Below are 26,945 nucleotides of genomic sequence, written 5' to 3'. Positions count from 1 at the left end.
TGCAGCCCACCCACTGATTACGATTAGTTGGCTTTACTGTCACTGTCATTTTCCTGCTTCTTATTCAGTGGCTTGCATTGTGAGTTTTGTGCCGGTTCCGACTCTGAAACTTTTTTCCAATTTAGATGTGTCCTTCCACTGCTTGCTTTTAGCTAATTTCCTTTTCCTTATGCTCAGTCCTTCGTGTGTTTCGCCTCCTTCTGTCTCTCTCTCTCTCTCTCTCGCTCTCTTTTTCTCTCTCACGCTCTCTCCCCTCCCCCCCGCGCCACATTGTCCTCTCATCAGTTTTTTTTCTCCCCGCCCAATAAACATATGAATGACACAATAACAGACCATGAAAGTGTGTGGATCATTAATTAGCGGGTTCTTTTCTCTACTCCTCAGATCCGTACCTAAAGTAGAGGTAGAAGTGCCCAAGTGACAGCAAAGCTATTTTGCATACATTATTTTTGCTAAACCCTAACTTAGTGTTTCCTACAGTCAGGGTGAAATGGTTGTCTCAGATGCAGTGTTTGAAATGGGCCGGTACTGAGTACCAGCACTTTTTTATTTTGAGAGGGAGAGTACCTGCACTTTTCAAGAGAGACATTATACTTTTAATTGGAGAGTACCAGCACTTCTCAGAAACAAGCAGGTACTTTGGCACAGAGTACCTGCACGTCTGTTTTTCCATTTCAAGCACGGCTCAGAAGCATTTGAACTCTTCACTTGAACATTTTTGGCCTCACTTCAAGAGCGTCCTTTGCACCAGGAAGCCACCTAGACACCGTGTGTTCATAATCAATGGCTGCCAGCGCAGGGTGGAGGGACCACCCTGTCTTATTACAGAAACTGCAGTATGCACTTTTATCTCTGCTACAATGTTGGGGAAATAGTCACGTGTTCAAGAGGAAGACAACACGTGTTTAGTCTGTATGCCAGTTGCCTTATGGCCTTGACCCTCCACATTGCGAGCCAGGCTTGGTTTAATGTGGCTTTGTCCAGAATGTAGATTTATCTTCTCCATGCCTCAGTTTTAAAGCTGCGTTTCAAGTCTAAACATGGTCAGTACAGCTTTGAGCCTCTCCTTTAATCTTTCCCTCTCTGTCCCACCTGTCTTTCACTCTCCCTTCTTTCGCTCTCACTCTCTCTCTCCGACCATCTTTCCTTACTTCACTCTTCACCCTCTGTTTTCCCTTCTTCCCCCGTTTGTCTTGCTTTTTCTACCGCACCTTCCTTCTCATGCAACTGTTTTCAATCTCTTGCCAAACTTTTCATGTCTGAGACTTTGGTTCCACACCTCCCCTTTTACTTCATTTCTTTGCTCACTTTTTTTTTATTGTCCTTCCCCTTAATTTTTATTTACAGCTTTTCCCTTTCCTCTTCTCTCTATCCATCTCCTTTTTCGGCTCCCTCCTGTTTCTCCTCTAATATTTTGCCATATGCAATCCTCTCTCTCTCCATTTTCCTTCTTTTCTCTCATCCGTGCTCCTCTCCTCACCCTTCCATTCTGACCCTTTCACACACTACCTTCCTTTGCGCTCTTGCTTCTGTTATCACCCTCCTATTCTACCTTTTTCCTTACCTTCTTTCCCTTATCTTTTCTCTCATTACGACTTTTTCGTCCTTTGCTCTAATGATAGAACTACAATACTTGGGTGCAGGTAGGTTAAGCTGGAAACCATGAACCATTTGAGGGTATTGAGAAGGGTGAAAATGGCCCCAGTGGATTATGCTAAAAACACACTGGATGAATAGCACGGGAAACAGAATTGCTAATCTAGAGACCACATTCTTGATGAATAAGGAAGGGCAGTAATAATTAGGCCTGGGCAGAGATCGTGGAGTTTCACTCTTCAGAATTCCGTGGAGTTACTGAAAAACTCTGAGATTCCGCAGCGTTCGCCGCGAGTATCACATTGATGGGTCTGTCGATGAGGAGGCTGAGGGAACATTTTTAGGATGCTTATTTTTGACACTTTATGTAGATTGTTTGTATTTTATATTTAATAGAAGTTTATTTTTCAAGGCGTTCTTATATTTTATGTCAGTTTCTTTTGATGAGTTGTGCAGATTTATCTGTGCTTTCAACATAATTTCGCGTTTCATAGCAATCACAAAAAGGTGAGCAGTGAATAGATATCCTAGCCTGTTACTACTGTCAAAAGGGAGATTAAGCCACCCCGGCTATTTTATCTTTGGAGCTACATACGTTTTTACCAGTAGCATGTATGTATTGCTGTTTATAGAACACGTCGTTATTACTTGTGAGGTCCAAAGAGCACATTAAAATCATGAATCGTACTGACCACCCAACAGTGAGACTAGGAGTAAATCAATGCCTGTTCCTTTTCACATTCGATGTGTAAGGAGAGATCATGCCACCAGATGACGCTGTTCCATCATTAATACGGGCTGGTCATTGCGTATAATATAAATGATAGCCAAGCACACTCCTGGCTTCTACATCGGGCAAACTTCCATTCAGCGGTGTCTGTCATGGCGGTCACAAAAAGAGCATGTATTCTTCTATCAGAAAGCTGTAACTTTACATAGTTAGAGGCAACAAAATCAGAAGCCACGAAAACCTGTCCTCCGGTAGGGATTTAGTTAGTAATTCGATGATAATACTATTGCACATCGTAAATGCCTACGTTGATGTTATTGATGCACAGATATATGCCCACCCTCATGACACCTCATATGCCCACCCTCATGACACCTCATATGCCCACCCTCATGACACCTCATATGCCCACCCTCATGACACCTCATATGCCCACCCTCATGACACCTCATATGCCCACTCTCATGGTGCCTCACGTGCCCACCCTCACAGTGCCTCACACACCCACTCAGTGTGCCTCACATGCCCACTCTCACTGTGCCTCACATGCCCACTCTCACTGTGCCTCACATGCCCACTCTCACGGTGCCTCACATGCCCACTCTCACGGTGCCTCACATGCCCACTCTCACAGTGCCTCACATACCCTCTCCCATGGGTCCTCACATGCCCACCCTCACAGTGCCTCACACACCCTCTCTCACTGTGCCTCACATGCCCACCCTCACAGTGCCTCACACACCCTCTCTCACTGTGCCTCACATGCCCACCCTCAGGGTGCCTCACATACCCTCTCTCATGGGTCATCACATGCCCACCCTCACAGTGCCTCACACACCCTCTCTCACTGTGCCTCACATGCCCACCCTCAGGGTGCCTCACATACCCTCTCTCATGGGTCATCACATGCCCACCCTCACAGTGCCTCACACACCCTCTCTCACTGTGCCTCACATGCCCACTCTCACGGTGCCTCACATACCCTCTCTCATGGGTCCTCACATGCCCACCCTCACAGTGCCTCACACACCCTCTCACGGTGCCTCACATGCCCACTCTCACGGTGCCTCACATGCCCACTCTCACGGTGCCTCACATGCCCACTCTCACGGTGCCTCACATGCCCACTCTCACGGTGCCTCACATACCCTCTCTCATGGGTCCTCACATGCCCACCCTCACAGTGCCTCACACACCCTCTCTCACTGTGCCTCACATGCCCACTCTCACGGTGCCTCACATGCCCACTCTCACGGTGCCTCACACACCCTCTCTCACTATGCCTCACATGCCCACTCTCACGGTGCCTCACACACCCTCTCTCACTGTGCCTCACATGCCCACCCTCACAGTGCCTCACACACCCTCTCTCACTGTGCCTCACATGCCCACTCTCACGGTGCCTCACATGCCCACTCTCACGGTGCCTCACACACCCTCTCTCACTGTGCCTCACATGCCCACCCTCACAGTGCCTCACACACCCTCTCTCACTGTGCCTCACATGCCCACTCTCACGGTGCCTCACATGCCCACTCTCACGGTGCCTCACACACCCTCTCTCACTGTGCCTCACATGCCCACTCTCACGGTGCCTCACACACCCTCTCTCACTGTGCCTCACATGCCCACCCTCACAGTGCCTCACACACCCTCTCTCACTGTGCCTCACATGCCCACTCTCACGGTGCCTCACATGCCCACTCTCACGGTGCCTCACACACCCTCTCTCACTGTGCCTCACATGCCCACCCTCACAGTGCCTCACACACCCTCTCACTTTGCCTCACATGCCCACTCTCACGGTGCCTCACATGCCCACTCTCACGGTGCCTCACATGCCCACTCTCACGGTGCCTCACATGCCCACTCTCACGGTGCCTCACATACCCTCTCTCATGGGTCCTCACATGCCCACCCTCACAGTGCCTCACACACCCTCTCTCACTGTGCCTCACATGCCCACTCTCACGGTGCCTCACATGCCCACTCTCACGGTGCCTCACACACCCTCTCTCACTGTGCCTCACATGCCCACTCTCACGGTGCCTCACACACCCTCTCTCACTGTGCCTCACATGCCCACCCTCACAGTGCCTCACACACCCTCTCTCACTGTGCCTCACATGCCCATCCTCAGGGTGCCTCACATACCCTCTCTCATGGGTCCTCACATGCCCACCCTCACAGTGCCTCACACACCCTCTCTCACTGTGCCTCACATGCCCACTCTCACGGTGCCTCACATACCCTCTCTCATGGGTCCTCACATGCCCACCCTCACAGTGCCTCACACACCCTCTCACTTTGCCTCACATGCCCACTCTCACGGTGCCTCACATACCCTCTCTCATGGGTCCTCACATGCCCACCCTCACAGTGCCTCACACACCCGCTCTCACTGTGCCTCACATGCCCACTCTCACGGTGCCTCACATGCCCACTCTCACGGTGCCTCACATGCCCACTCTCACGGTGCCTCACATACCCTCTCTCATGGGTCCTCACATGCCCACCCTCACAGTGCCTCACACACCCTCTCTCACTGTGCCTCACATGCCCACCCTCACAGTGCCTCACACACCCTCTCTCACTGTGCCTCACATGCCCACCCTCACAGTGCCTCACACACCCTCTCTCACTGTGCCTCACATGCCCACCCTCAGGGTGCCTCACATACCCTCTCTCATGGGTCCTCACATGCCCACCCTCACAGTGCCTCACACACCCTCTCTCACTGTGCCTCACATGCCCACTCTCACGGTGCCTCACATACCCTCTCTCATGGGTCCTCACATGCCCACCCTCACAGTGCCTCACACACCCTCTCACTTTGCCTCACATGCCCACTCTCACGGTGCCTCACATACCCTCTCTCATGGGTCCTCACATGCCCACCCTCACAGTGCCTCACACACCCGCTCTCACTGTGCCTCACATGCCCACCCTCACGGTGCCTCACATACCCTCTCTCATGGGTCCTCACATGCCCACCCTCACAGTGCCTCACACACCCTCTCTCACTGTGCCTCACATGCCCACTCTCACGGTGCCTCACATACCCTCTCTCATGGGTCCTCACATGCCCACCCTCACAGTGCCTCACACACCCTCTCTCACTGTGCCTCACATGCCCACCCTCACAGTGCCTCACACACCCTCTCTCACTGTGCCTCACATGCCCACTCTCACGGTGCCTCACATACCCTCTCTCATGGGTCCTCACATGCCCACCCTCACAGTGCCTCACACACCCTCTCACTTTGCCTCACATGCCCACTCTCACGGTGCCTCACATGCCGACACTTGCGGCGCTGCTCATCCCCACCTCATTGCCTCATATGCCCACCCTCCCGGTGCCTGCGAGGTGAGGGCCAGGCTGCCTTCTTAAACAAGGCAGCCTTGGCTTCTGTCTCGGCGGTTCCTGCCCCTGGCTGGATCCTATTTATTTCAGGACAGGTTATTATTGAACTGTTTGTGCCTCGTGCTGCCCTTTCTGTGAGACTCAACCTCTCTGGTGTTCGTTCTTTGATTAAAAAAAAAAAAAGCGCCTGTGCCTGTGTGTAGTTCGGTCTGAGCCAGCACTTTGAACTTCATGGGGGGGGGAGGGGGGGAATGGGGGGGGGGGGGCTGTTACTGAGCCGAGGCTTTCCGACTTTGAGGCTGCTCAGGCGGCTAAAAATTCCGCCTCGCTGCTAGTGCCAGGTTGACTCGCGCTGTTTTGCGTTTGCCTTTTTCCACTTTTTTCTGAACAGGCTGAACCTCCTGGTGGTCTCTGATTATGTGTGCAGGGCTTCTTGTGCTCATCTTTGCCGTCTATAGAGGAGCTTTACTTTTCATGGAGAGAACACGCTCTTCTTTCAGCAGCGTTGCCTATTGCAGAGGCCTCACCGAGCCATAGCTGCCAAGGTTTCAGATTGCTATGTGTGACATTTTCATAATTTCATTGTAATTATGAGTGACATTTCAGTGACTGAGTGACAATTTCTCGTTGTCAAAATGAAGACGAGCGGGAAACATAAATATCAGAAATTACACCCATTTGAGCAACTGTAAACTCTAAGGACATCTTAAAACTGCTGTAAAGCACCAGAAATGGAAGGGCAGCAGTTACCTGGCTCGCTGAGTCTACAGCAAGCCCACCAGACAGCACGGCATTGAGCAAGCCTCAGGAGAGTGAGGCTGATGCACACACAGCGATCACAGCCAGGCTGCATATATTCAAAAACAAATTGTCTCATTATCTTCAACCCTGTAAAAATCATTAGAGTGGTCCGCCGCACCGCACACTACCTGTCCAGCCCCACTGGCAGCAGCAGAGATCATATGAGCCGCAGCCTGTAACAGAGCTGTACACTCCAAAGTCTGCTGACTTAGTGATACTCAGCACGCTGAGTTCAAACGCTAAAGTTGCACCACAGAAGGTGGCTCTCACCGAGCCAGTCCCAAGACGAGTATAGTGCAACTAACTTCCACAGTTGAAAATTGAGCATACTAACTGACCCTGCCTGTCAGCATGAGACATGCATGCACTCATGCAGTCAGAATAATCTACAGACAATCCACAACTCTAAGTGAACATTCTATCATTGGCCTCTTTGCTATAATCATACATTAGTACCATTACAAATACCTGCAAGGTCTACATTGCTAACAAAAGGCACAATTGGGTCTGATGGTAGACCACTTCATCCAGACCAAACACTTTGAACCAGTTCTGGACTTTGTTGTTGTAAATGATTACCAGATGTATTAGTTAATCGAAGCAAACGTAGACTACAACTCACAGAATGCTTTAATTTCTTAAGGGAACACACACGAGTAAAAACACAGGGCTTGCCATACCTGAAGCAAATGAGCAGTAACTTTCTTATTTTCACGTTCCTGCTTTCAAAGCATTTAGAATATTCTATTTGACTACAAGATGTAAACGTGTTGAAAATAACATACTTTTAGTCATTTGTGAGTCACTGTAATTTGAGGGTGGGGGGTGACATTCGTATGTCTGACTTAGCTAACATGACATACACCTGCCTCGAACTACACCCTAATCAAATTACACTTTGGGCCTTATTTATGAAGGCCTTGCGCCGCCGGTACGTCACTGTTTCCCATTTTAAAAGTGACGCACCGGCGGCGCAAGGCCTTCATAAATACGTCCCTTTGTTTTTGTCAGTAAACCACGAATAAAAGCAACTGATATTTCAACCAAACAAGCAGCAGCAATTGTAAAAGCAATCTCCGAGGCTCTTCATGCAAGTTATGTGCAACAATTTACCATAGATAGTGAAAACGTACCCCCATGCAGAATTTTTTGTTGGAAGCCTGATTTTTACATATTAATTGTTAGACTTCTCAGTGAATTGAGCACCTGCTGCAGCAATCTGTAAGCAGTCTGCGGGTCACGTCACTCCAGATTCTAGCAGCTAACGAACTCCTATTTCCCCCTTAGCATTCTGGTACTTAACGTTATGCATTTCTAATGGGTGAAATAAAACCACACGCTACAGAGAAATAAGGGGTAAATAAAGTTCTCAATTTTAGAACCTGATAGCTCTAATCTTTTATCCGTACGATGGGACAACACAAGATTAATACTAATCAGCTGGGAAAGAAAGTCTGCCACGTTTAGTTTTCGAAGCATAACTAGTTAGCGTTTTTTTTTTACTCAGAATTCTGGAACTTGTAGACTGTTTTATGCTGGCTATTCCCAGATTCCAAGAAAAAAGCCCAAACTGGCCGAAATACCCGCTCATGGACCTAGGAAACTTGACAGCTGACGGGCACCTTCAATGCAGGTTATGTGGTCTGTGGTCTGCAGGATAGTTAATATTGTTATTAATTTTAAATTGTATGCGACTGCCGCCTTGTCTTGCCTCGCCCCCCCCCCCCCCCCATGCCACCCCCTGGAAATGTTCACCATCGAAAGAACAAATCCGAAGCCGACTGCAGAATACGAAAGAAAAGCAAATTGAGGATGGAGAGAGAGGGGGGCCCTGAAAGCCGGAACTCCACACCAGCGCAACCTGGAACAACAAGGTGCCAGCCTGAAAGAAACAGCTCGGGGCCTGCACAAAAACTGGAAGCAGCAGAGGCACTGGGACATTTCATTTAACACATTAGAACTCATACATTGAACTAAATCACTTTCAGGACCCGCGGCCGCACATCTGTAGTGCAGCACCCTGCAAGCACTCGCCAATCTTGCGGCAGAATCTGGCCTGGGTTATCAGCGCTCGGATCGCTATTTATCATAAAGCAAATGTCAGTTTATAATCCACTTTAAAATGAAAGTTGTTGTGTTACAAACCCGACGTGAACTCAACTGCTTGTCTCATGCGTTCACGCTATAAACTAATATAAATGAAATCTAAGATTATAGAGGCTCTCACCTGATTCCTGTGCCAGCTATATTATTCCACATGTATATTTGCGCAGCCGGCACCGCCGCCCACGATGATCACAAATGCCTTCATGCGCGGCGGGCACCGGCAGCGAGTCGATACTGTGTCTGTGTACCCTCCTCCTGGCATTGTTGTCGCCAGACCGCCGCTGGTTACATATCACTCGGGGGATGAGGGGGGTCACTGGGTGAGTCCCCGTCGGTCTCTCTGGGCTCGCTGGCCGAACGCGGTTTTTATTTACGGCGCTCAACTGCGCGCCACGAAGACAGAGGGCTTCCACTTAATTTAAATAGCCCGCCACTTCTGGCTCCCAGTGTGCGCTCACACTTGCACTACTTCCTCCGGAAGTGACGGCAAGACCAAGTTAGCGTTGTACTAATAATAAAAAAATATCCGGATTATAGCCAGCTACGGCATCGCTGAGAGGGCGGACGACCCCCCCCCCCAGTTACCTGTGTGTGTCTGTCAAACTTAAGCCACGGCGGCATTGCAGGAAATTACAGCGCCAGCCTGGAGCCAGCACCGAGGATCGATTGTAACAGTTTGTTACATTGTAGCCGTCTCGCGCTGCCCGCCCCCCCCGCTCTCACTCAGCCCACGCGCTGAGAACAGGCATGATTAACTATTTGTGAACTGCTAGAGCAGCTGCTGGCACTGACGTCTCGGACTCAGGAGCAGGGTGGCGCGAGTCGGCTAAAATGCGTGACAATGCATTTCAGTGCGGTGATGCGGAACACCGCACTGAAATGCGGGAGTGTCACACCTGTTGCGTGACACTTGACAGGACTGCCGAGCATGTGGTTGAAGTATTAGGCGGTGAGCGGTGGTAAACTCCACCACGTGGCGTTTGCAGAGTTTTTGACAAACTGCGCTCCAAGTGGAGCACGGAGAGGCCGAACTCCGCCCGCGGAGTGGAGTTTACAGCACACACCTATTAATAATGATATAATTTCTTTTTATTCTTCCTTGTTTCTCTGAGGTGCAGAAAGATTCTCAATTAGTTTAGCGTAGCCATTATACCCAGCAGCAATGTCCATCAAAGTTTTTTGAAAATTTTTTTTAATTTAAAAAAATAAAAATTTTAGGTCGGTCTCGTGTCATGTGCTGTAATTTCCTATGATATCACAGTCTGATTTAATTCCTTATTTTCTGCCTTGTTTCTCTGAGGCACAGAAAGAGATCTCAATTTGTTTAGCGTGGCTATTCTACCCGGTAGCAATGTCTATCAAAGTCTTTTCTTGGGTTTTGATGTCTGTCTCATGTCCTATCACAGTCTGGTTAAATAATCATGTGATGTCTTTTCCTGTGATGCCATAACTATGCACATTATTTTATAAAGAACAGTGGTCCCTATTCTAAAAGAATAAACAAGGGGTGATAATCATACGCTAAATAGAAAGTATGATTTTTGTCCAGCCGGACAAGAATTTATTTTCATAATATTTTTTAATAAGTAGCGTTTAACAAGTGGGCACAGCCGTGACCCACAAAACACAAGACAAAACAACGAGAGGGATTGGCCAAAAGGCAAGCCAAAATGGGTCTGTATACTTGTACTCAGTTTACACAGACATATATCAACTTTTTAACACCATTGCACATTCTAATACAGCTTAATCTTGGTGCATAAGGTGTATCAAGATTAAAAATATCAAAGTATCAAAAATAACTATGCACATTAGCATTGACAACCTGCAAAAAATGCCTTTATGCCCATACAATGTTGGAAAGCACATTAGCATTGAAAACCTGCAAAAAATGCCTTTATGCCCATACAATGTTGGAAAGTATGCTATCAGCTCAACCCCTGTGCTGACCTCTAATCAGAGGTAGCACTGCGTGTATAGGCTTCATTAAGTACATCAATGAAGTGGTCATGTCAGGGCTTTTACAGTGATCCTGACTAAACTGTGAAGCTACTGCAGCCACCAGCACATATAACCAACCTGCACTGCAGAACGGCGCTCTCTCTTCCATTAAATTACATTCCTTGGCCTGATTCTGCCTCAGCACGGGCCTGACTGGAATGGGCTGTGGAGTTTTTCCTTACCCAGAGCCACCAGCAGGAGAGTAACCAATATGGCTATTGAGGCCAGGAGTGATGAGAGCGTGTCAAATTGAGCTTACTTATAAAGTGTTACTGTGGGGTCAGATGGAGAAACAGAACAAAACCTGCCCGATTGGAGATAGACAATATCGAAACAAGAGGGTCTGAACAAGATAGTATCTTTATTCCTGAAATTGGTCATGTTCATGTACTGGTGGGCAACCTGTCTGCTGCTTCCTTTTACTTCCTTATTAGTGCCAGTGTAGCACTTTGGATTTCAGCAGCAAATCTGCCTGGGAGGAGCCTCCGCTCCGCTTCAGCTAGAATGGTGAAGGTGCCAAGATTTAAAAAAAAAAAAAAATCAGGAGGTAGAGCTTTTAGTGCCTCTGCTGCTCGATTATGGAACAAGCTTCCACTGGGGATGAGACAACTGGAGGATCTCCTTCAATTTAGGAAGAGACTAAAAACTTGGCTCTTTCCCATTGTATAATCTGGTTATTCTGACAAATCCTCGTAGCATCAGTCTTACTGTGCACACACATGTTAGCGCCAGGATGCCTGCTAGGTGATAGAGCGCTTTATAAGTGTTGATAATAATAATAAATGTGTGGCATTTCAGATTCTAGCAGGTGGCTCCCATTGGACACCAGTTTCCATCATGCAGGCCCTAATCACGGGCAGATTGGACTATGGCAATGCACTATATTCCCAACCCATCTTCCTCATACACTTCAAACCATCAAAAATGCTGTCCCCAGACTCGTTGTCATCCTTCCCAGTGGAACCCACACAACTCCTCTGAGAGCTGCACTAGCTCCCCATCCAGAAGTGCTGCCAGTTCAAACTTCTCACACACGTTCAAGTCACTACACAACACAGGACCTGCATACCTCAGTCACCGGCTTCACTACCATCAACCCACCAGACAACTTTGCTCCGCATCACTCTCACTCGCACATACCCCTCAGTCACAGAAGCAGAATGAAAGCACGCTTATTTTCATACCTAGCTGCCAAATCCTAGAATGGGATCCCACCCAAAAGATCAGGGCCTCCTCTTTACTTCTTGAATTCCGCAAGAAGCCGAAGACCTGGCTATTCAATTAGTCTGCTTGTGGGGCAATCAAGACTGCCTGTTCTCAGTCCCGGCATTATTACATGCTTACACTCACCTCCACAGTGCCTGGATACCCTCATGGGTGACAAGCTGCTCTCTACAACGGGAGAATCCAGTTCCGAGGAATCTGTCACTTCTCTTCTGCTTCTCGCAGACCTGGTTTTCTCAAATGTATAATGATATCCTAATGATTTTAATTTGATAATCTTAATGATAATGAATAATTACCTTCTGCTTTTTCTGTTCTTGCATTTCCACCCCTTGCTTCTGTCCTCTGTATTTTTCTAACTCAATTGCTTTCCACTGGTTATGGGAGTACTTTAAACCTTTCATGTTCCATATAAGGGAGTAGCGGACCTTCACCTTGTTTTATTTACAACACTCTTATACCTATAAATGAAATTTGTGTTGTACGAATGCATAAATATAAAATGTAATCAAACCCTACTGTGGGAGATTGTTTCATGGAGACTACCTTTCCTTTCCTGCAGCTATTTGTCTATCCCCTCCTCCTCTCCCAGGCTGGTGCCCCATTGTCCACTCTATCTCTCACACGTCCCCGACTCCTTCATTAGAGGACATCTCACTTTCAACTCTGACCCTCTATTCCTGAATACAGAGAATGACAGACCCTTCTTGTAAACTTGCTGGCAGCAGTGAAGGCGAAACAAGGATGCATACTGCAAGGAAACTACCAGTGATTCGCTGTGCCTACAAATGTAAGGCGTGACGGCAGTCTGAAAAGGCAAATACACATGGCACAGGGAGGGTAGTCGCCCCCATCAAGATGGGTCATACAAGGAGAGAACCACAGGTCTCAAAACCGGTAACGAGGATCAGGAAACTAGTCACCCAGCCAGATTAGCTTTCCTTAGAAGAACCCCAGTAAAATATTGAATTTAGATATTATTATTCCCCTTTTGCATGATTGTGATCAGGATTTAAAAAGAAGTAAAATGTTCAATTGGCAATTTTTCTGCAATCATCTTCATCATGATGTGAGAATGTTGTAGACCGAGGCATTCGAATTTGCAGACTTTTTGTCCTCTCATGGGGCATCTCTTTAGCTTTTGGTTTGGTGGTCTTGGTTGTAGTGTGCGTCACGTTTGCTCTTGTCTGCATTGTTGTGACCTCTACACAACCATTCAAAATGCTTACGAAGGCCACCGCTAGCCGATGATTATGTGTTTCTCTTCCATAGGTGTACTGAGTCTGTATGCAATGGGCCTGCTGCTGTCTGCCTGGCTATGGCCTTTGGTGAGGGGGCCTTCTGGAGAGATGGAAAAGACAGTACCTCCTGATAACCGTGCCCAAATGTAAGTGGGGGTGACTACAGCTTCTACAGAGGAGAGTGTAGGAGCGGGTATGCTCATACCATTGATGGAATACTATGTTCCTGCATTAAATGTTTCTGTTTTTTATGTTCAAAAGTGAGTTTATTAAGATAAAGGAATATATTAATGCAGAAGATATAAAAACAATGAAAATAAAAGTTACATACAATATATCAATTGGAATTAATAAACGCAAAAGGGTGTGAGTTGAACAGTCACACATGTCATGTGTAAGTAAAATAACAATATTATATGAAAAAACGATATGAAAAAGGAACGTGCATGATATTCAAAAGTATACATTACAAAATGGAGTATAATTTAAACTATATAATGTCAACATGGAGGTTTGGTCACTTCTTGTTGTAGAGGAGTAGGAGACAGAGAACGTCTGGCACTTGTGTCGATGAACAACGTAACAGGTGCCCACAAGTCTAAACGTTTTGTTGCCATATGCATCGGATATACAAATGTAGTATTAAAAGTGTTTCTTATTAGCATTCTAGTGCTTTCTTGATGGTGATGTGCCACAAATCCTTTCTATATTGTGTTCCAAGATCCTTTGGTTATAAGAATAGGGTTTCCTATGTGTCAAAAACACAAAATATTTGTGATTATTGTAATGACTAAAAGCTCATTCACATGCTTAAGGGCCAAAGAGCTGAAAGTGTTTTTATAGGTAGGCAGGCTTGGCATGGTCTGCCCTAGCCCCAATACGTTTAAGAAGTAGCTTAGTAAATGTTGGGGAGGTGGTGGTAGGAGGGTGGCTTACTTTTAGATGGCTGTGTCACCAGTGCAGTTCACAGTGGTAGGACACAGAAGATGGATTCAGATCTCAATGGGAAATAAGAGTAATCCAAGATCGGACATTGACATTAGGGCACCAGAAATACTCCACACTGCCCAATAAGGAACAGGCATGGTTATGGTTGTTGGGTAAACGATGATGCATTGTGTTGATTTGGGTGAAATCAAATATTGGAAGAATGGAATCACCCACATGTAAGTACTGCTGAATTCCCAACATAAATGTTCTCCGTGTTTTTGCTTAATTTTGATTTCCAAATGGTATTTGGCACTTGTATGCTCCATGAAGAATTAGAGGACTTGGAAATCCTCCAGAGTAGCATTTTTGGCGAACATATGCTATTGTGTAAAGAGAGGTGTGAAAATACTTGATGGTAGGACATTTGCTGTGGGCTGCGAATTTTAGTTTTTAACGGTTTGTAAATATGAGGAATACTTCTTTAAATAATGCTTGAAATCTGTGGGGTTTTATGGGTAAGGAAGTCTAATGTGGCAGCCCGAATTCTCAACTCGCGACATTCTCTGGGGTCTCTAGTTTTCTAAAAACATATTTGGTTGCTCCATGCCTGGTGACACAAGAACCCATCACACTAAGCCCATTTCTCGGAAGACTGACTTCTTGAAGACAGTTGACATATCTTTTTCGCTGCCATGTGGTCTCTCCCTCCACACATGTGGGATCTGTTTTTATCTGGCGCTTGGAAATTCAGGCTGATTGGACAATTGCTCTTTGCAGAAAATGTGCTAGTCTTTGTTAATTCATTATGTGTAAATAGTGATTTAGATGCATAAGGGTATGAAGAGCTGTTGGGAAGATGAGGATCCTTTTTTAAAACTCCTTTCTGACCGTTGGAAAGGAGAACTCACTGGTCTTTTAATGAGGGCTTTAGTCCCAGGAAAAAGTAGTTGAGGCTGTCTTCCCTCTCTAATAGTCCTCCATGGCTCTGGTGCCAACACTAGTTTAAATGAGTATGGCTTTGTTGCACCGACCCATCCTTAGCACCTACATGTGGCACACCATTCCCCGAGAGACGAGTTAGATCAAGGGGTGATAGAGGGGAGGACAAATTCTGTTGGTGGATGCGGGGAGCCATGATGACTGTCTGCTAGGGAGTATGCATATCTTTGGGGATCATTGCCCCACCCATACCTAGTGCATGACTCCTTTTGGCACCTTTGAAAGGGGAGACCCTGCCCTCCCTTCGAGCAGTGCCTTTCCTTTTATTCTGTGTGTCTTGAGTGCAGAAATCAGAGCCCTTTTGTTAGATGCTGCTTAGCGTCAAAAAATAACTTTGAGCCAGGAGGAGGTAAACCACTATCTGTCACTGTATCCTACATGTGGGGTCTTAGGCTATTGGTGTTTAGGTCCTGGGTTGAGTTGGGCTGTATGAAGTTGGGATGGGGGAATCACGCCATTTAAAAAGTTGATGGTTTAGTGGAAAGGATTGTTTCTCTGAGACTGAGCCCTCCCATGATATCCAAGGAGAAATAGCCTTGATGGGAAGGTAAAATGTTAGTCATTCATTTCAAAAAAGTTCCTGCGCAGGGATGGTCATCCTTCTTCCTGGATCACCGCGCAGGAATCTTTCGGGAATGAGAGTTTGACAATGTTGTGCCTTAGCGACTCGCTGCTCCTCTCCTGGCTTGCTCCATGCCTGGTGTCCAGGGTTGTGCCCAGCCCCACACATTGCACTAAACACTTCTCAGCAGAGGCTAGTTCGTTGTTGCTGGATGGGGTGGGGGAAGGGACTGCGAAACCTGTGGTGTGAACGTTAGGATGTCTCAATATTACGATCTCAATGCTGAGGCTGGCTCTCAACAACCACAGGAGTAACGAAGCTACAATAAGTGTGCAGAGTGGGTTGTTGAAATGCGAATTCTGTCGGCCAGCGATGTATGCTCCGCAGAGCTCACGCTCCGATTGATGTGCCAGGTCAGATATACTGGTAAAATGTAGGGAGTTCCTGAAAATCTAACTTCTGTTTCCATTTGTTTCCATTTAGAGTGCACTGGATCATTCTGCTGGTGGAGTCCATTGTGCTTGGTTTATTTGCGTTTTTTGTTACTTTTGATCAGGTTGGTATACATCTGTGCCTTGTTTTCTTTATTCTGATCAGTCTTGTTTGAAGGAAGGCATGATGACCAGCAGATGCAGATAGTCTCCTCATTTCAGTGCCTCCCAGTTGCACACTTGTACAGCTGCCCTTTCTTACTGTTACTCATCTGTCCATGCTTTTTACAATTAGGTTATTTTGTGTGGTAATTCGCCTACGTTGAGACTTTGTTTAAGTTGTTTATTGAAGTTATAATTGTATGGGTCTGATTTACAAAGGGACTTTGCCTTTTCAGTCTGGCACAGTGGAAGGTGCCTGGGTTTATGCCCATATATTCGAAATAAGCAACACACTAACTTGGAATTGAGATGGCATACTGTAGATTGGAAGGCCTTGCAACTCGCTGTGCAAAAGTTGTTGCAAACTGCTACCGAATCCTTGAAATTCACAATGAAATCTAAAAGTGCACTTTGATACATGTACATTCTGAATGTATTGATGGATTACAACTGCAAAGGGCATGAAGAGCTTTTTAAAATGTCAGAATTAGGCAGGACGGACAGCTGCCTGTAATGTTGGGAATCAGTGCTTAATTTGAGCCGGTGGTTGCTGATGGGGCCCACTGGCATTCATTTTGGGGACTAGCACTTACTTTTCCTCATCAGACTTTGACAGAGATAAATAGAGAAACACACAGAAGGAGGAAGCGACTAAAAACAATGACAAAGGGAGGAAGAGGGATGTAAAAGAGTATTTGAAAGTGAAGAACAAGCCTTATCTTGTATAGCTGAGAATACCTATCTTAATTTTTGCTAAGTCTTCTTTCTGGTCCTGATTTCATATCTCAAAGTTTATTGTGTGAACTAGCTTGAGAGTTTACTAACTCATTTTATATCAGGGATGCTGTCCTATTTAGCTGACTCGATTGTCCTGGCGCAGAGAGGCAATGTGTATGCACATGCACCCATTTTCACAATAATAATTTTTAATTTGTATAAAAGTACTAGCAGCCCGTCCCTACCTTGTCTGGGAGCAATCCGGCTTCAGGGCCCCCGCCTGCCCTGTGAGCGCACCCGCGCCTGCTTCACCTACCTCTGCCGCCGCTCCTCCCCGCCTGTCCGCTGCTTCTCACCGCTCCTCCCCGCCTGTCCGCCGGTCCTCACCGCCTGTCCTCCGCTCCTCACCGCCTGTCCTCCGCTCCTCACCGCCTGTCCTCCGCTGCTCCTCACCGCTCCTGTCCGTCGCTCCTCACCGCTCCTGTCCGTCGCTCCTCACCGCTCCTGTCCGTCGCTCCTCACCGCTCCTGTCCGTCGCTCCTCACCGCTCCTGTCCGCCGCTCCTCACCGCTCCTGTCCGCCGCTCCTCACCACTCCTGTCCGCCGCTCCTCACCGCTCCTGTCTGCCGCTCCTCACCGCTCCTGTCTGCCGCTCCTCACCGCTCCTGTCTGCCGCCACTCATCGCCTGTCCGCCGCTCGTCACCACCTGTCCGCTGCTCCTCACCGCCTGTCCGCTGCTCCTCACCACCTGTCCTCCGCTGCTCCTCACCGCTCCTCCCCGCCTGTCCTCCGCTCCTCCCCGCGCTTATGTCCGCCGCTCCTCCTCGCGCTCGTGTACGCCGCTCCTCCCCACGCTCCTGATGTCAGCACGCAGGTCGCGGCCGGCGCTACTTTTAAGGGACTACTTTTTTAAAAATCTTAAATATTTTGTAATAAACGTATTTTTTTTATTTTATATAGCCTATGTCCATCTGCAGACCCTGAGAATTACAATAATGAATCGGGTGTTTGCATTGGTGCTGTGGTTCCCGAGTTTACCCGCCTCAAAGGTTCCCAGTTCTTACTTTATAATAGTAGTATAGATAATATTTACTCCCATGGTAGAATTTATGTTAGAACTTCTGTAATGAGGCCCAATGACCCTACCATATAGATCACCTTTCGACCTGCTGATCAGTGCAGTAGCTTTTAAACCTTAAATTGTTTCAACAAAGGATTTTGTTAATACCCTTATTTCAGTTAACAGGATTGCAAACTCTATGGCTACTAAAATACGAGTAATATCATGTTGCGGAAATCTTCCCCACATTTCACTCAGCTAACGCACTCTAACATCTGTTATCCCTTTTTGATGTCTGTACTCTTAGTATAAATAACCTTGATAGCGCTTGAATTAGGTCTCCTACGATTGCCAGACTGGTGACTAAAAAGGCGTGACATCATTACAAAATGTATCCGATCTACCTCATTCCTCTAATTCCTTTAGTATCTCATCCAATAGAAAATGATACAGTCTACATTTCACTTTATTGTAGAATACCCACATAAATATATTGGAATAATTAAAAGCGTGTATTTGTGTGCAGGAGCATGACTGTTAGGACTACGCATAGTCCGATTGTTAATGGTTGCTTTTCAGACCATACCTGAAAGTAACAAAATCAATTTTGACCCAATTTATGTCCAAAGCTTGTTCATTGTTTCGATAGAATTTATTAGCTATATCTAATGCTTGTGTCAATTTATGCAATCCTGAATCGGCTATCTGAAAAATAAGTTTTTATGAGGAATTGTAACGTGGGTTGTATGTTGACAGGAAAAGCAAAGTATTAGTCATTGTTGTGAAATCGTATTCCATCCCACCTGTCTTGAGGCACGATTTTGGTTAAAATTGAACCTAATTTCCAAAAGTTTGCTAGATATTAGTGATAAAGCGGGTGGTCTGCCAGAACTACATGGTGCATCTGACAGATTAAATAGGGCGTGCCCCACACCGCTTTTTGATTCAGTGATAGAACTGTGTTAGCAAACCTAGATATCCAATTCATAGTATGAAATGTACAGTGCCATTTCACCTGATCAAGTGTTTTTATGCATCCAGGAAGATGACAGTCTTCACATACCATAAATATGAGCACTCAATAAAAGAGTCCCTCCTACATTTAATCCAAAACACAAATTCAACGATTGTGATAAAATTAACCGCACTCAATTGAAAAGCGCTTACTCCAAGGGCTAACACAAAAGAAGAGCACATGTAACAAATGAACACGGCCAAGAAACCTAGCCAAATGTGTCCTTGGCCGTGGTTGTGTCCCTTTTTCATGTACAAGAAAGAAAGGAATGAAAGAAAAAAAATTCTACAAAGCATCACTGATGTCATGATGTTTGTCCTGTATTATTCTCCTCTTATTTGTAATGAATCCTATATTGTACAGTTTATGATTACATTTGTTTACATGCGCTCCCTCTTTCTGTGTTTGCCCCTAAATGTAATGTTCAGATCTTCAAGAAAATTATTTCTGCCATATCAATCATTTATATTTGTCAAAATGTATAGGAATTTTCTGGATTTTTCCAGAAGTACCACGTAGCATGGACTATTAGTTATGCATGTGGTGTCCTATCACACAGACAGAAGAGAGACAATTTCCACGTGTACTACTGTTTGCATCACAGTGGCCTAAAGAATTGGCAGTACTAAGATTGTGGATACCTGCTTGAGTGTCGCACACAATGAAGGAGACTTTTGGCATCTATGAAATAAATTAATTTTTTATAGTTCATTTTATGCGTGAAATATCAACAACCAAAAATGACTAACAAGTTAATCACTGTGACATATCTGAAAGCTGCACATTTAAAAACACTTTTCATATTTCTTTTCTACTGTCCATTCAATTTCTACTTCTAGGACTACAGTCTCCAAGCAATTGGAAAGGTTCACTGTAAGGGCAGGAGTGATGATAGATCTGTGGCTCTGCTTTGAATAATTCCACAGATCCAATCCTTTCCCATGGGTTCGTTCACCACTGTCCCAGTAAGGAAAAGCTAGGTTGCAGTGCACCGAGACATAAAGAGACCCTAAAAATGCTAAGTGTCACTAAATACTTGTTGGTGCTTGTATGATTTCCTCAGATCCTCCCAGGTAATTAGCGGCGTGCCTCCAAACTCAATTCGTCCATGGTCTCTCTCTCTCCGTGATGCAGTGATCTAGCACATGCCTTAACATTTTCACCTCTCGCCTAGAACACATAAAGAGGATCAGTATCCTTCGTCCATACCTTTCCTTTTCTGGGCATTGCAACTCCCTAGGTACTACATCACCAAAGAGCCACAGATGTCTAAGTCAATGTAGGGTCTTAGTTTTTCAAAACATGATATCTCTCCCAAATGTAATAATGCCTTATTTATTTTAAGACTTACAAGAAAGAACAAAATTCCTGGTATTTGAAACATGTTCTAATTTCCTAAGCAGCCAATAGAATGTAGGTCTCTCTGATTCATTCTAATTATTGATCCTATATTATATATGTGCCTACTAGTTTCCACACTGTCCTGGTTTGATTTCCAAGACAATTTAAAAAACAATGCAAGTTGAGCAATGCATAGTAGCTTGAATTTCACCCATTTTGTGCACTCAACCTCTTAGTTTATGATTTGTTGTAGCTTGAAATCTACCCTATGTGTTTGGGGTATAATGAATTGCTTTGTGATGCTAAGGGTTCACCTTATGTTCTGTAGGGTCGAACGTCGCATTACTAAGAATGTGCTGTTTTTTAAACTAATTCGTATACATAACAAAATTGTCCAAATGTGTATTTAAGGACCACTATACATTTTGAACTTAGAATGCGAGCTCTGGTTGGAATATACCATGCTGCAAGTATGAGGAGTCTGGGTGTAACATGTCGATAGACGATAGTGGATGGAGGAATAATAGCGACCCAGCCCACCGACTCACCCCACACCAGTTTTTAACCTTTCCAAAACAGACCGAAGAATAAAGGGAATTCCAGGGCACTGTGAATTCAATTTTAAAATCACAAATGTTTCCTTTGTGATCCCCTCCCTCACTCTCCCTCACTCCTATAATCATGCTCCCTTTTATTTAAATGTCACAGTATGTCCCTGATACCAGAGTATCGAAGTGTCTCTATGATGAAGCATGTCACCAAACAACTGGTGAGTGAGAGCCCTTTTAAATAAAGCATGTGCCTTTGGCTTATCGAGCCGATGGCCCAGTCAATATGTAGGGACTTACTCTCTTTTGTTTTTTTAGACTAAGTCCGTTTTGGGAAGCTGAGTATAGTCCCTTAGGCAGGTCTCCGTAAAGACGGGTGTACCCTTAAACTCACACCCTGCTTTTGATTAAAGTAACTGATCAAATAGCCATATTTGCTCATCTAAACACCACATGTTCCACATTATTCTCTACAGTAAGATTATGTCCACATAATACATAAAATGTTTTTATTTATATAGGTTTCCTCATGAATTTTTTACCAACTGTAGTATTGTTTTTTTTATTAGTTCTTGGTTTAAGTTCTTACAATGGTATCCATTTTGATTTATTGTAGGTGGGCTCGATCATTAGAGATGAAACGCCAATTGAGAGGGTGAAGAACAGTCTTAGGAAAGATGCTCAACGTGATGTACCTCACACCCGTAAACCAAAGATGGAGCTTCTACGAGAGGTGTTTGGTAGAGGTAGGAAAGAATGTAGATATTTCTAAAAAAAATGAATACCAGCATATTGGCTTATACAAGAACATTAGACAAATAATCCCCATATTCGTGAAATATATTGAAAGCAGCCTGTGAGAAACCCATGTTACTATTGAATACAACGAAAGTCATAAGTAGTAGTAGTGCTGCTTGTGTCCCAACCATCCAGCACCGTTGTCTTGATGTGTGCCAGTGCCTAAATCCTATAGACCCATTATTGCCTTGAACCTAAGCTCTTGTGGTATGTTAATTTGGTTCTGGTCATTATTTTAACACATCTGTAATACCAGGTCCACTCTGCACTTGCCATACAAAATTTAAGGATTCATTTGTCACACCTAATGCAATTGTGCTTTTTGCACTAGTCTACAATAGTCTACACGCTAATGCTTCTGAGAATACTACACTCAATGTTCGAGTTTTAGTGTATAAGGTGTGTCCAGATTTAAGGCCTCTGTCGGAACTCTTCAGAGATACAAGCATATTGTTAGCACAGTGCTTCTTTAATTGTAGTCCATGGACCCCTGAAGTCTGTAACGCCAATTCAGGTAGTGCACAACTAATTGTAAAATTACCTTGTATTAGCAGATTAATCAAGTGTGTGTATATACACATAAAGAAAGCAAAATTCAAAGTTTTTTTCAAAACACTGTAAATGTGGAATAACTTGAAACTGGTTGCTAAAAGTTAAGTTGGTGTCATTAGCTGGATTCATGGCATTAGCAGAAGTCCTGCAAACGGACTCTAGTATGAACGACTGCTGGCCTCCACTGAAAGCAGCACTGGTGTACGCCATTGAAAACAGTGTGCGTTATGACGAGGAAAGGCAAAATGATGATCTAGTGACTATCCAACGGCTTTGTCTTTTAGAAATAAAACTGCATTTTGAAAAGCTCAGAATTTCCCCTTCCAATTTCAAATTTCTAGTATTATTTCTCTGTGAATTAAGTAATAAATTCCATAAATTGTGTGTTAGTTTAATGATTACTTATATTTGTATATATTGTTTTGAGGGTCAAATCATAGGAATTGCATAGACAGAGGTTCCCGTCTTCCAGCGTAATTGTTTGGGGGTTCATGGAGGTGAAAAGGTTAAGAACTGCTGTTTTAGAAGATACCAGTTTGCTATTTGGTCATACCGCAAACAGTCTTAAATCGTTAACCTAGACTCCATTTTTGAAATTCAGTATTTAATAGCTTTTACTGCAACTTCAACATGCGGAGTAAATTCGTCCATTTTTGGGACTGCTCCACATTCCGGTCACAGAGACCATCTTTGCAGGGATTATCTTCGAATAGAATAGATTTTTATTCCCCAAAAACTTTGTATTTCTTAAATGCTTCCAGGTTTTCTGAAACCATCACCTCACTGGACTTTGGGATTTTTTGAAGCAGAGCCGTTTTAAAACCATATATTGTTTTTCCAAATGGCTTGTTTACGGCACCATTGAGATCTTCAATAATTGAACATGGTCATGCGAGAAAAGATGCAGTTAAGACTAAGGTAGTTAATATTCCTAGCGTGTGTGAATTTTTGGGTCAAAAGTATTTTTTCTCTACATCCAACAAGAACGCTCATTTGTTGTTAGTAGAGAAGTTACTCATGGTCATAAGCCACATAAAATAAGTCTCATGATTCATTTGAGGAAACATTCCAGCCTTGCTTTGCTTTTGTTGTTTCTTCAGGTGTGTATGTGAATTCTACAAAACGTTTATTCTTTGTTTTTAAAGGTCATGTGATTTGCTGGTTTTTCCCGTGCAACAGTCCTCCCTCATCAAGAGGTCTCTCCTACAGTCGCATCCCAGACTACGATCTGTGACGTCACTTCCCCTGGATGGGTTCTTGTTGGCATCACTTCCTTCAGCAAATCCATGGATTACAGAAGTTTACTTGTCCCATTTCTTCTTGTTACATCCGGTTCGAATTTTGGGGAAAACAAACATAGTGCTAACTTGAATGCTGCTGAATGAGAGCTAGGGTTGGAGTTGCATCTCGGTGTGCCCCGTGTGACTTGTCGATCCCAAGGAGAACTGTATTTGTACTCTTGTACTCTTCCCTTTAGCAGCCTCTGCCTTGATAAGTCATACCACACAGGCCTAGTAAGCCTGGAGTCATTAGTCAACTTTTATTAATATTCCTAGAGGTGTCCCTTTCTAAGTCATTGAGAAATTAGCGTTGTTTTCTGAAAGTATGACCCCTTCTTGTATGTCTTTTTTTTTTTTGCCCATTAGTTTGACTAATCCCTTTTCAGGGTACTGATTTGTTTCTATTTATTTATTTTGTAATGACGTCTGTGATGGGGTTTTGGACTTTTGATTTTGCACTGTATAACGTGGACCCCAGACCTGTGGTCATGTTCCTATTGATGCACTGAGGAGGGTTTGTGTACGACGGAGTCAGACGAGGTACGAGCCTGTCATGTCTGTTGAGTTGTAACACATACGCATTCACTTCAGAATCTGGTCAGTACTTAGTTTCCTGTTACAGCAGTGAAGTTTTGGAACTGTATCACTACCTTACATTTTCTATGGCTACAAGCACTATGTTGCATAAAAATGCTATATGCCGTATTGTAAATACAAGCTTTTACTTTTGTAAAGTCTGCAATCTTTCTGTGCAGAACAATCTATAGTAGCATTTAGGGCTATATTACAACTAAAGAAGGAATCCTGCTTTGGTAATTCAGGGATTCGAAAGTATGACACAATTTACAAGAACTCCCCTCAGGAATGGTGATTTAATATGAAATCTGTCTGCAGTCTTTTCTTGGATTCTGGCTATTTTCCCAGAACACATTTCATCAGGTTTTACCTGGTGAAATGGGTCCACCACAACAACCCTGAGGAACTGTCAGTACAGAAAACTCCAAATATTCAATTTCAGTGAAAGCTGGACTTTTGCCTGAATCAGAGATCTAGAATTATTGAAATAAGGTCATAGGTCTTAGTTGGAGAAAATGTTTTTTTCCCGGCTTCCTCTTCACTGCAACCCCTAACCAGAAGGCGCTGTTCCCATGTCCCAGTTTCACACGGTGTTTGTTCTGTTAAATTATTTTTTTATCAAGTTCGAAAAGATTTTAACGAATAGTCTATTTAGACTAGTTTGCTAGCAGTTTAGTATTCTTATCATCTTTGAGACAAGTACTTTGTATGTTTAATTAAGGACATTATACATTAAGTTAAAAATAAATCTACATAATGCATTTCTCTGTGCTTTAACAGAGCTCAGAAAGGCAGACTTTCTGACCTGCACGTTGAATTATCCGCCTCCAGACTGTGAATCCTAGCAGATGCCGGATTAAACAGGGATTCTGAACTCACTATATTCATTTTCATTGAACAGTATTTGTTTCTCTGGCTCTCACTGCCTTATTCCAAGCCAAATGTCAAATGAATTGTGTGGAGGTTTTTTTTTTAGACACGTTCGTTCCACAGCTATGTCTGCACAGAAGAGGTATACCAACTAATACTACACAGGGGAAGGATTTAATTTGGAAATCGTCAGGTTTGTGTATTCGTGCAAAGACTTAACTATTTTTTTTTCCTCGTTAAGCAAGGGCAGAGTGATGGCGTTCCACAGCCGGTGGACCTAAAGGAAGGCTAAACCCAATAGCCAAGAGGATTTTAGTAAATGTTACTTCAAGACAGATGGATTTGTTTAATAGAACGTTATTGTACCAAACCAGACAATTAGAACTTCATGTGGTTGGATGCTGGTAACCAAAGTAGGTTGCGGCAAGCTAGCACAAGTTGGTTGCATTTCTGCTATCTCTGTTCTAGACACTACCCATTAAATTACATTTTTGCAGGGAAGAAATTGCGTTCTTCCTGAATTTGCGTCAGTATTTTCAGGCGGTGATAGTTACGTCTCAGATCTTTACTACGTACTGCTCCAATCCTAAGGGACCGCTGTGTGCTCTGATGTGCTGAATTAACCTTCATCTGAAAGTAACACTGGGGTAGAGAAAGTAATTGCAAAGGTTTGATATCCTTTCTATATGAAGAGAGATAAAGTATTTTCATATGGCTAATGGTGTGGATATCAGTGAGCTTGCATGTGACGAAATATGTATTAGAAGTGTGTATCTCGATTCTACTGTCACAGGTTGTTGAATGCTGGAAACCTAAACTGAATCCTGTGTAACTTTTACAGGTCGGAGATTTGATTCCCAGCGTAGCCGACTCAGTGCTTCTGTTTTTCATAAGTCTGTGGAGTTGGAGTATAATCGCACTTATTATTTTAGAGCTAAGAAGATATTGTTTTCAGTTAGCGGTTAGTTATGTAATTAGAGATGCTTTTTTTTATTTACACTAAAGTATCTCTTGAGAATGTTTGATCTAAGAGAATTCTCTTGTGGTATACTACTGTAAATGGAGCATCATTAGAACAGTAAATATTTATTTATTCTACGCTTTTCTTTTCAGGGTGGGGTGAGGTTGGTACAATAGTGGTACTAATTACGTTTTTCTGATATTTAAGTAGGTGTTATATATATATATATATATATATATATATATATATATATATATATATATACACTGTGAACCTAGTTAGAGACAATGAAGTGCTGTACATTATTGCGTGTGCCATGGTACTCGCTTCTTTGAGAGTGGGGGCACCCTAAGGTTCTTAAGTACTTGGTAGCCAGCTCGCTCCATTTCGTACTGCTTTCCACTTCGGCTCTCCTACTTCCTGGACTGTACCTACCCTCTGTCCTTTGCAGTTTGCATGGTTCCTTACCTGAATTTTTCAAGTAAGAACTCAAGTCGCGTCCTGGCTATTTTTCCCTTAAATCTTTGCCATTTGAATGCCTCCCTCAAACACAGGCCGTTATATATTTAGAGACCTTAAAAAAGTGCTTAGTGCAGCTTCCTGGTTGCCTCGAAACACTAATGTGGAGCATAGAGAAAGATGAGGATGAGAAGCGGATGACCATTGTGGTGACGGCATGAATAAGAATTAAAATCAAAAGTTTGAGCAAAGATAAAGGTTCCTCTAGGGGTGGTGGCAGTCGGCCTAGTGGAGCCTTTAGGGTGGTAGCGCACAGCCTGGCAGTGCCTCTAAGAGTGGTGGCAAACACCCCAGCGGTGCTTCTAGGAGTGGTTGCAGATAGCCTAGCAGTGCCTTTTGGAGTGGTAGCAGTTCAGGTTACTTAAAGGCTTGGGAAGGGGGCTAGGACTAGCCCTCCAGTGATCTTGATTGGGTTGTGTGCCGATGGAAGGGGAGGTAGTCTTTGGCCTCTGGGAGGGAGCACACTCCACCTTCCCTCCAACCTAGATTTTTTACCATGTTGTGGGGATAGTGACAGGAATCGGTCTAAAAAAGGGAAGCAAGACTGAAGACTGCTGGGA

The 26,945-nt window shown here is 44.4% G+C and overlaps 1 protein-coding gene across 2 annotated transcripts in view; it reads left to right on the top strand.

Moving 5' to 3' along the window:
- The window catches only part of LOC144798339 (palmitoyltransferase ZDHHC3-like), an 88,049-nt gene extending 63,136 nt beyond the window's left edge, over positions 1 to 24,913 (top strand). For both annotated transcript variants that reach the window (XM_078669173.1, XM_078669172.1), the window contains exons 6-9: positions 13,095 to 13,209; positions 16,038 to 16,110; positions 21,446 to 21,575; positions 23,325 to 24,913. In XM_078669173.1, the coding sequence (XP_078525299.1) occupies positions 13,095 to 13,209; positions 16,038 to 16,110; positions 21,446 to 21,575; positions 23,325 to 23,413 (407 nt within the window). In that variant the 3' untranslated portion in view covers positions 23,414 to 24,913. The remainder of the gene's footprint in view (positions 1 to 13,094; positions 13,210 to 16,037; positions 16,111 to 21,445; positions 21,576 to 23,324) is intronic.
- The last annotated feature ends 2,032 nt before the right edge of the window (positions 24,914 to 26,945 follow it).

The sequence above is a fragment of the Lissotriton helveticus genome, chromosome 12 (genome assembly GCF_964261635.1).
Source record: "Lissotriton helveticus chromosome 12, aLisHel1.1, whole genome shotgun sequence".
Taxonomy (NCBI): Eukaryota; Metazoa; Chordata; class Amphibia; order Caudata; family Salamandridae; genus Lissotriton; species Lissotriton helveticus.
Note: the sequence above shows the minus strand (reverse complement) of the source record. Positions and strands in the feature narration are given on the sequence as shown.